This window comes from Acanthisitta chloris, unplaced genomic scaffold (genome assembly GCF_000695815.1).
Source record: "Acanthisitta chloris isolate BGI_N310 unplaced genomic scaffold, ASM69581v1 scaffold6100, whole genome shotgun sequence".
In the NCBI taxonomy this organism is placed as follows: Eukaryota; Metazoa; Chordata; class Aves; order Passeriformes; family Acanthisittidae; genus Acanthisitta; species Acanthisitta chloris.
Window position 1 is genome coordinate 7336 of NW_008653234.1, and position 11120 is coordinate 18455.

The 11120-nt window shown below is 39.0% G+C and overlaps 1 protein-coding gene across 1 annotated transcript in view; it reads right to left on the reverse strand.

Moving 5' to 3' along the window:
• Positions 1–11070, reverse strand: part of LOC103807319 (caspase activity and apoptosis inhibitor 1-like) — a 14219-nt gene extending 3149 nt beyond the window's left edge. Inside the window, exons 1-4 of the mRNA XM_009080051.1 lie at positions 10993–11070; positions 10048–10248; positions 8443–8527; positions 7700–7775 (exon numbers count right to left, since the gene is read on the reverse strand). Of these exons, the coding sequence (XP_009078299.1) occupies positions 7700–7775; positions 8443–8527; positions 10048–10248; positions 10993–11070 (440 nt within the window). The remainder of the gene's footprint in view (positions 1–7699; positions 7776–8442; positions 8528–10047; positions 10249–10992) is intronic.
• Positions 11071–11120: the final 50 nt, after the last annotated feature.

Genomic DNA, 11120 nt, shown 5'->3' on the forward strand with positions numbered 1-11120 from the left:
TGGCATATGGTTTTAAGAGAACTGCAGGAACATCTAAGGCAATGAGATAATTAGAGGTAGAAACACAGGTGGGAAAAGGGAGAGAATGAGGTAGATTGAGAAGTAACAAGCAGGGGTGGGGTGGACGAGGGTGGGGAAGAGGAAAAAAAGATAAAGGACCAGCAGAGAATAAGCAGATCAGTACACTTGTCTAGCAGAGTCCTGGATCTGAACACTATAGTCTCTCCTGCCTACTTATTGGACTATATTGCTGTACTAATTTTCCAAATGAGATGACACTAATCTCACACACATGTGTTTGTGTCTGAGAGCCAGTAACTACAAAGGGAACCACAAGTCACAGAGGCCTGCAGGACTGTGCTGCCAGAAATTAGCCAGAGTGAAAAATGTACACACTACCTCCAGGATTTTCAGTGCCATGCATAGGTATGCAGACACTTGTAATTCACCAGCAAACCTCAGGCCAGTCTAGCCAACCAGTCGGATGAGAAGTCTGGGAGTGAGGTATCAAATGAACGGTAAAATCATAGGCCAAATTCCTAAAATAGACCACAGCCTGCAAGCAGGCAAAGTGAGGGATCATAGTGGAGCACTAGATATGCCAGAGACCAGCAGCCTCGAGTGTCAGCTATTGGGGACAATCATAGGTCTTCACCAACCATCAGGGATGCACAAGGAGGTTTGAGCAGCAACTGGAGTGGTGATGTAGGCTTGTGTGCCAGCAGCTGGGGAGAGCAGTGGACCTGCAACCAGCTGATCTGGAAGGAACCACTTTTTTGTTATTTTTTAAGCAACTCCTAACAATCAGTCACTTAACTCTTGACCAAAGTAAGATTGTGACATACCCTGAATCTGCTTAGGCTGCCCATGCCCCTATCCTATCCTCCCTCACACACACACTTCATCATTTTGAACTGAGTAGTAATCTCTGCACAGGACAGCAATGCAACACTTGAGAAAACTTGATCTTGCACCAATACTATCCAAGCAATAAATTTCACATCTGGTATCACCCAGAGGTCCAATGAAGAATTATAATCACCTCTTTGACATAAAACTCAGTGATCTCTGCAGTTCAAACATTGACTGTGAAATTACCTACACCCACTTTAACAGTCATGTAAAAAGAATCACCAGCTGAAAAAAAATCACACATTGAAACTTGTGAAGTTTCCTCCTATTGCCTTGACATCAAAGGTGATGGCAAAACCACATTCCTTTAACGATTACCTACTGTCAGCAAAACAATTTTTAGAAGCCGAAAATCTTTTCACAGCCCGTTTTACCTGCACAGAATTGATCAGACTGAACTGTATTGCTGGCGAACCGTCATGGCTTTATTGCATAGGTGAGCATTTTGTGCCATCTAGTGGCCCAGCTATGCATTCCAATTAACAATTCAGTTTTGCTTCAGCTTCTTAACTTCGTTTAATTTATTTGCCAGGTGAAAAATATTTTTTCCTAATTATCTATACTGTGGTATAGATTCAAGAAAAGATAACATAATAACACGTCTTCAAACAATGGGAGCAGAAGATATGCTAATCTGAAATTAAGGGACAGTATACAAATTTAATATCTTTTTTTTTTCTTGGTATGCTAGTTAAGTAACAACAATAATTCGGAGTTCTGTCTTTTTATAAGTTTTTTAAGATAACTGTCATCCTGAGGAAGAAGTAAGTTCAAAGTTTCTCTTCCAAGCAATAAACTCAGCTTTTAAATTTTTTTTTAATAGAACAACATTTTTACCACATGTTCTTTTCAGCAGAAAGAAGTGAACTAGTTTCGGTTTATTGATGACAAATGTTGCAAATTTAAATTTGCCTTATTTTATGTAGAGCACACATTCATTTTGGCATGCTCCACACTAGTGCAATGTTACCTGGTCTCATGCATGTGGATTCTGTACAAAATTTGTTAATTTCAGGAATTTGCATAGCTGTCAAAGACATCTGGGTTTGAATTTGGTACCACATGTCCAGCAGATTATGCACAGTGAGGGAGGACAGCAGGAAAGGCTAGGAAAGGAGTACGGGTCAGAGGAGCAGATGACTAAGGATTAAGACAGTAGCACTGCAATATGTGTTACTGGGATACTAAGCTTCACCAGTAACTGCAGTTGGAGACCGTGAGGCAAAGTTTTGTGACAGAAAAAAGTATCTTAAAGAACTGGACTAGGAGAAAGTGTGAGAACATGAGAGACAGTCGTGCTGATACTTTCCTTACAGGGCTTTTAATCATTGCTAAGAAACACTCCTCTCGATCTCTGGAGTGAGACTTGAGATCAGTACCTCTGCTATTCTTGACATAAAGATGATGTACCTTCCTGAATTAAAATTTGCCTTTGCACTTAGTTCTAAGTCCAAAGAATATTTCTGTAAGTCCTGTAAGATTCTTGCAATTTTTGTTTCAAACAGTTTTTCATGACAAATGAGAGCTAAAGGATTAACAGCAAGTAATTTATTAAAAGGGGGGGAGGAAGTCCTTATAAAGTAGTACTCCTTAAGAAAATGACAGATGCTAATCAAACAGTTTAATAAGCTATGAAAACTCCATCACTCCTGTTATAGGCAAAATGTGAGGACACCACAAGAACATAAGAAAGTGAATCAAATTAGCCAAGTGCTAATGTATCTGTCCACTGACTCATGCAGCCTGTTTCAGTAATTCCAAATTGTCCCACAGGCATAAATATCAAATGGCAACTGCACGCTTGTCAACAGCCCAGTACCCAGATGCAAAACACGTTAAAGCAAGGCAAAACTTTAATCTGCTAACTTTCTAAAACAAAACAAGCAAAAACTGCACTTATTACTGGAAAGCAGTAAAAAGCCTATACATTCGTGAAAGAGCAAACATTCAACTGCCAAATTTTCACTCAGTGAAAATAAGAAGGCCAATAAGACCTTGAAAGCAAAAGGTCATTTACTCACATATACACGAAGATATGATCACCAAAATGATATTAGCATGCTTATTCTTTTAATAATGGTTGGTATACAGTAATTCTCTTGGTTTAACAGTATTCCCTGCAGATAGTAACACAGAAACAATAACAAAAAATCTGATAACTGCGCAAGTCAAAAACCTATAGAGAGTTCAAAAATAATGAAGTGTATATATTTCAACAGCAATTTCCAGTTATTGGCAAACATAGGCCCTGATTCTTCAGTTCTTCTGCATAGTTGTTACAAGATTTCTAGCGCTTAACACAGAAGCAGCTGGTGACAAAATAAAAGAATACATGTTTTATACGCTAATGGAAGCTAATGAGGATATGTGCAAAAGAAAAAGGAAGGTCCAAAACACAATTACAGACGCAATACCATCCAAAAGCTACAGATGAAGATCTCACTGCTGCAACTGTCCCTGTACCTGGATAAACATCTCTAAATCCCTGCTACATCTCACTAGTACAGACAGGAAGCAGGTCTTCAGAGACAGACAGCCATTTGCCTATTTTAGGGGGAAAAAAAGACACAGCATAAAATAGGCCCTTCTAAGGAAGCCTGTAAATTTTGATACACTTGCAATTTCTTGAGATGTATTGACTTAAGCTGTCTGGATTACTGCATATTGCTGAAGGTATATTTGTGGAATTAATTTTTTTAAAGAATAATAACAACAGAAACAAACTGGTGCTTCCAATCAGTTAAAATATATTTGACTAGATTAAGACTTGCTATTCACTTTTTCCCCTTTTCACATTTATATTTCCATGAAAAAAACTAAGACAAATCAGATTTAAAACAATAAAAAGTTTTAATGCTTTAGTTTTGCAACATTCATAGACTGCAGGAAAAAGTAGTCATTTATACAAAACCCACAAGTGATGAAGACAAACTCGGATAAAACAGCAGTGTGAACATAAACAGAGAAACTGCTTTTTTCATCAGGGAGCAGCAGGAGTTGAGTTGGTCTGGATGAGTGGGACGCTAAGAAGTTTGTGGCGTTGAGTTCAAATTCGTTTGTACAAAATGCATTTCGAAGCAACCCTCAGGGTACTAGTTTGTTAGCCTTAGCTGCTGTGGGGTGTAAAAACAAATACCCCACAGACAATGACTGGCCAGGATCTGAACACCCGTGGTATACACTGAGAGACTGCATACAGCGGATAAAGGAGGAAGGAATGAAAACGGCTATTTATGTAGGACATGCTGACACCATGATGCAGGGTGCTTTGGCTGTTACTACAAAAAACAGGCTGATTAAGACTGCCCCACCAGCATACAAGAATGTGATAATGACCCTCCTGATCAATGAGACAGGGAACCCCCTTGATATGGTAACTGAAAAAGTTCAGCAATTAGGTGACCTTGGGGAATGGGGCCCAGGGCAAGTGCAGGAAACCAGGATACCCATACCCAAGACAATTCTAAAGGTAGTGAAGCTCGGATTTCTCAAAAGGACATGTTCACAGCTTTACTACAGGATGGTGTGGCCAGAGATGAGATCGATGGTGTTCTGACCCCTGACTTGTGGAAAATGTGTAAAGAGAGGGGATTGAATAAAAGCAACAGGACAGTGTAAATTTCTAAACAAAAGATTAAGAAACAACTCAGCCTACAGTACCCCCAGGATCCACAATGGGACTCTGGCTCTGCTCACCGGGAGGGCCCTCCGCGGGTGGATCAGCTGTCCCGAGGTGAGTGAGGACTGGGAGCCGCACTCTGACTTGTATCCTTGGAAAGAGACTAGGGGAACAGTTCAGCATAATAAACAAGAGTGAAATAATGGACAAGCTCCGGTACAATGGATGTGAAAGGACTGGTGGCCTCATGCGGAGCTTCAAATCTTTTGGAAAAACTGAACCTCACAAACTGTAAAAGCCTTGGTTGACACTGGAGCAGAAGCCTCTTCAATATATGAGAACCCAAAGAAATTTAAAGAACAATCTGTAATAATAACAGGTTTGGGGGGGAAACAACTTGAAGCTGTGCAAACAGAAATGGAAATGAAAATAAGGAACCTCCCAAAGTGATCTTACTCAGTTATGATTGTTCCTATCCCTGAATACATAATTGGGATTGATATTTTAAAGAGACTGAATTTAAATCCATTTGGATTTAAATTGTTCCATTTGGAAAAAAGAACTATATCAGTGCCCAACCAATCTTAGTAGGAGAGGTAAAAATGCCCCATATAGATTCCTGTCGCTACTAAATTAGTGACAATGAAACAGTACAGAATTCCAGGGGAGCATTAAGAGATTTCACAGACAATTAAGGATTTATTTGATGCAGGAGTCTTAAAGTCAACTACCACCACTTAGAATAACCCATTATGGACCCAGTCCGGTCCATTAAGAAGAGTGACAGACTGTGGAGGATGACCATGGATTTTAGAGAGCTAAACAAACACACTGCCCCTCCCTTACAGCAGCTGTGCCAGATTTTATTTGATAGTCTTAAAGTCAACTACCACCACTTAGAATAACCCATTATGGACCCAGTCCGGTCCATTAAGAAGAGTGACAGACTGTGGAGGATGACCATGGATTTTAGAGAGCTAAACAAACACACTGCCCCTCCCTTACAGCAGCTGTGCCAGATGTTCTTACTTTAATTGTAAAAAAAACTGGCACTTGGTATGCTATAATTGATTTGGCTAATGCTTTCTTTCACTTAGAATAACCCATTATGGACCCAGTCCGGTCCATTAAGAAGAGTGACAGACTGTGGAGGATGACCATGGATTTTAGAGAGCTAAACAAACACACTGCCCCTCCCTTACAGCAGCTGTGCCAGATGTTCTTACTTTAATTGTAAAAAAAACTGGCACTTGGTATGCTATAATTGATTTGGCTAATGCTTTCTTTACAATACCCATTGTTGAGAAGCATTGGGATCCATTTGCCTTTGCATGGCAGGGGCAACAGCATATCTACACTAGATTGCCCCAAGGGTGGATGTACAGTGGGATCACATGTCATCGAACTGTGACTGAGCACTTGGATGAGATAATTATTTGCATCTTCCCTCTCAGATGCAAATAAATCATTACATAGATGACATTCTGATCCAGGGGAGCAGGGAGGAAGAAGTGCAACAAGTCCTTGAATTAGCTGGAGATCATTTGAAACAGAAAGGCTGGGAAAATAACCCTACTAAAACTCAAGAACCTTCCCAAACCGTGAAATTCCTGGGAATCCAGTGGCATTGGGAGCATTGGGAGATACTACCCGAAGCTAAACAGAAAATTTTGCATTCTGCAGTACCTCAAAATAAAAATGAGGCACAGAAATTTATTGGATTATTTGGATTCTGGAGACAACATATTCCACATTTGGGCCAAATTTTAACCCCATTATATAAAGTAACAAGGAAAAGATATGAATTTGAATAGGGTGTGAACAGCAGGCTGCCTTCGAATTAGCAAAAGAAGCTATTCAAAGAGCTTTATATTTATGGCCCATGCAAAAGGGAGAAATTGAACTGAATGTATCTGTAAATGGGTCTCCTTCTAATTGGAGTCTGTGGCAAAAACAAGAAAAAAAGAAGGTCCCATTGGGATTTTTGAGAAGAAAACTGCCTGAGGCAGGAAACAGCTATACATCTTTTGAGAAACAGTTACTGGCATGTTATCAGGCTCTGGTAGAGACAGAACAACTCACAATAGGACACGAAGTGTCTCTTCATCCAGAAATTCCTATTATGCAGAGGTTAAAAGGTTCCCCAAAAACACATCGAATTGGGCATGCTCAAGAATCAAGTATTATAAAGTGGAAGTGGTACATTCAGGATAGAGCTAAGGTAGGGAGCGGTGGAGTAGCTACCCTTCACGAGCAAGCAGCTACTGCTCCCACAGGGGATAACAAAGTAAGTCCCAACTTTACAGTTGAACATGAATCCCCAGTAAAATGGGGGAAAATTTTAGATCAGCTAACACCTCTTGAAAAGGAACATGTTTAGTTTACTGATGGGTCAGCTAAATATATAGGAGGAAAAAGGTTTTGGAAAGCAATAGCTTATCATCCTCATTCAGAGAAATTTTTAGAAACAACAGAAGGGAAGAGCAGTCAGTATGCTGAATTATATGCAATTTATATAGCTTTAAAACAAGAAGATTTAGGTGAATGCCATCTGTATACTGACTCTTCGTCAGCAGATAATGGGTTAGCTACCTAGTTGCCAATCTGGGCAGCCAAAGATCGGAAAATATATTCCAAAGAGGTCTAGGGAAAAGATCTATGGATGGACATTTGTGAAATAGAGCAAAAACTAAAGTGACTGTATTTCATGTTGATACTCATAGCATGTGTTAAACAAATTTGTGAGAAGAGACTGTTTTAAGTACCTAAAAATGAAGAGCCAGGCAAGTAAAGAAATCGCTCCAAAAAGTCCACTGGGGTGTGTCCTGGCATACTTAGCTCACACAAAGAATTAACCTAAATCACATCACTTCTTTTGCAGGCTAGAAGTGTGCAAGTTTAACTATCACAACTCAACGGATGGGCAGTACACCACTATAAGCCCAGTTATGTGCTCAAGACACACTTAATGTTATAAAGTGACAATGACATGTTTGAAAGTTTAGTGCTTGCTAGTAGTCACAGCCCACTGCCATTCAACTAGAATAAGTACTTACTTAAGGATAAATCAATTGGGTCTTTCAAAGCTGTATTTGATCATATCTCATGACAAATTTGTGTATTGTTCAATCTTCTTAAAGTAAACGTAAGTGTTTGTCTTTTACTCACTGACTGACTGAATCACCTCCAGCCTGGTCTCCTTCATCTGCCTCCTCGTCAGTATCAGAATCAGCTCCAATCTTGCCTAGATATACACAGTTTCAACATGAAAATTTAGGAAGGTGATATAATTAATACTACATAATTAGGCTTATTCTTAATTATTAATTCGATAGCAATCAGCAGAAGAGGGCTTTTCTTCCCAGTTTAAGCAGAACTTGAAAACTGGACTTAGTCAAAACCAAAACCCTTGTGAGTTTTCCACTAGCAACAGAACTGGCATTTTTCACTTACACTGTATTACAAACAAAACCTGATTAGATATGTCTAGTACAATACTACAGGTGCTAAACATAAAGCTCAGGAGACAAAAGCTCAGGAGACAGAATTAAGAGCATGGTACTCTACAGCATTCAAGACTCATAAGAGTTCAACTTCATTGAGAAGACTGCAATACATTTGTAAAGAAATTCTACAGCCCTTAATTATCAAGTGCCATTTCAATTAATGAAAAGCTGGAATGTCATATTCTTAAACAAAGTGTGTGTGTCTTGACAGAACAGAGGGATAATATACACACTAATATATACTTACTACTCTGTGTGTGTGTGTGTGTATATACACACATACGTACATATATATATATATATATATACATACATACATATAAAAGTAGCTAGAATCAGAATGTAAATCCAGTTGAAGCAGACTATTCTCTGGTGTACAGTGGAGCCGAAAAGTTTCATTCATACCTTCAAGTATCCTCAACAGCTTTTTTTCAGATAACAGCTCCAACTGCTCCATGCAAAGCCTTTTGATTTCGTCCATGGAACAGTTCTAAAACAGATAAGACAGACCACATGCTACCAAAAATTTCTGAGGAAAGTATAATTGTAAATATAAGTAGTACTCCCATTGTAATGAATGAAAAGTTAACTTGGATTGCAAGCCCTTCCCCTATTCTGATCTGCATTGATGCAACTGCTGTAGAAAACAAGGTGTTCCAGTTTTGATAACAACCAGAATAGCATATGTGGAGATATTTTTTCTGAAAAATTAAGCAATACACACTATCAGTTACTTGACCTGTGGCTTGGGAGTCTTCACTGCAACTGCAATGCTGAGCACTAGGAATACTGGGCCACAGATACGAAACATGAAACAGCAAAGAACTGCAGACCTAATTCTCCTAATTCTCCATCACTTGGGAGGAGGTGGATTACATAATTAAGCTTGCAAAGACCAGAGCCAACTGCTGAATCCAAGTTCACAAACTGAAGAAAACACTGCTATTGACAACATGCCAACAGTTGTATATCACAACACAGCAAACAAAAGTAGTATGTAAACTGTGGTCCATTTCTCATACTCGATACACACCATACGCTGCCACAGATTTTATGGGTATTTCAGTTACCTTCACATGTGTCATACCACTTTATTTCACCAAGAGGTAACTACACACTTTCAAATGACCTATGATACCATGCACAAGTACCAAAACTAGGAAGTGCTAAGCATGTTGTAACATTCACAGTTCTACTGTAGGCTTGGTTCTACACTACCAGGCAATTTCCTATCAAACTCAATAATGCCTTTGCCTCCAGCTGCTCGATCTCTTTTCTTCTTCCAGAGATGAGAAATGGCTGAGACTGCAGTTCACTATATGTTTAAAATGAGGAATTCCGGCCTCACTTATATTAATAAAATGACACATTTAGATAAAAATTGAAGACAAAAATTTAAAAACTATTAACAAATATCACACAAATGGCATTTCACCTGCTATCTTAATCTATTTTTACTAAGTCCTGCCGATCACAAGACTCAAAAACCATATGATCTAAGCCAGTAAAACTCTAGTTTTAGTCTACAGAAGTTAGAGCTTCAGAAGCTGTTTATCAAGAAGGAATCTTATCTCACAGACTGCTTTAATAAAATATAAATAAATCAGCTGACACAAAGAGAAACCAATATTTTCTTAAGAAATCAGCATATTAATTAGTGAACAATGCTACTGAATTTACTCCTTGCAATTATGAAACTCCTTTTGCATTTAACTAATCAGTACAGGATGAAAATAAGCCTGCAGTTCAGCAATGCAATCGCTGAGCAGTAGAAAAAGGAGTAATCTGGAATAACTATAACGAATCATTCAACAGTCTCATGTCTGAAGACAGGAGAAAGAGACTTCTTTACCTCAGAAAAGTACTTGACTTGCTATAGACTTCTTTACTTAAGACATATCCAGGCAGCTTTTAAACTGTAAATGCACTACACTTGAGAGATCAATGTGCTTTGTAACACAAGCATTCAAGCTCTTAACATGTATATAAATGGTAAATGTATTTTGGTACCTTTAAGGTATCAGGCAGCATCTTCTGCAGTTTCTTCTCCCCTAAGATACAGAAACACTGTTGAAGCATTTCCTTTTTGTCTGCAATGTAGAAACTGACAGGTTTGAGTGGCACACTGAGATCTAATCCTCCTTCTTCTATATCACTGGGTTGATCAGCTTCTTCCACTTTTTCTCCAGATGGTGCATTACACTTTTCTTCCTAAATATCAAGGAGGGCAAATACAGTTTTGACATTTTCTAGTGAATTAGAGAAGTCAGAAACTTACAGCTTCATTTGTGCTTGGAGCAGCTTTCCCTTCATAATTGCAAGGTACATCTTAATGTGGACTTCTCAGCTTCCAAACAGTGTTCATATTGCAGGGTACTTGCATTGCAGAAGCTACATTTTTGATCACTGAAACCATTCTTATGCTAGGGAAAATTTTAAGGCTTTGAGAGGCAAAACGTACTTGTAAATATTCTGGGAAATATCTGTAAATACCCAGCTGCTGCTTATACATCAAAGCATGCTTTAAAGCATGAGAAATCCATCTCTCTAATTTGTCGTGCAATTAAATCACAAATATCATCATTTACAAGTACCCCGCTAAGAAGGAAACTGGAATGCAATTCCTCGTGAATTCTTCCCTTTTTAAGACTCTCTGGCACAGTCTTCTAAGGATAAAAGTGAGCTTTGTATTAGAAAATATATCTTCCACATGTCAGTGGATGACCTCTATAATATATGTCTTAATTTTAAAAAAAAACCAAAAAAACAAAAAAAAACACAAATATATACAAACAAAACCCCCACCAAAAACAAACCCCCACCAAACCAACCAAAACCCAACAAAACAATAACAACCCAAAACAAGACAAAAACATCACAAAAAAAAGCTATTAATGTATTTTGACAGCCCGACAATTCACTCGGGAGCACACAAGTATTTCTGTACACGCACACCAGCCTCCTCGAACAGGCTCGCAATTCCACAGGCGTGAGAACCACGACCGGGACCACGGCCGAGCTCGCGCTCCGCATCTCCCACACCTCGAAAAACACGGACCGGTCTCCCCGGACGCGCGCGGGGC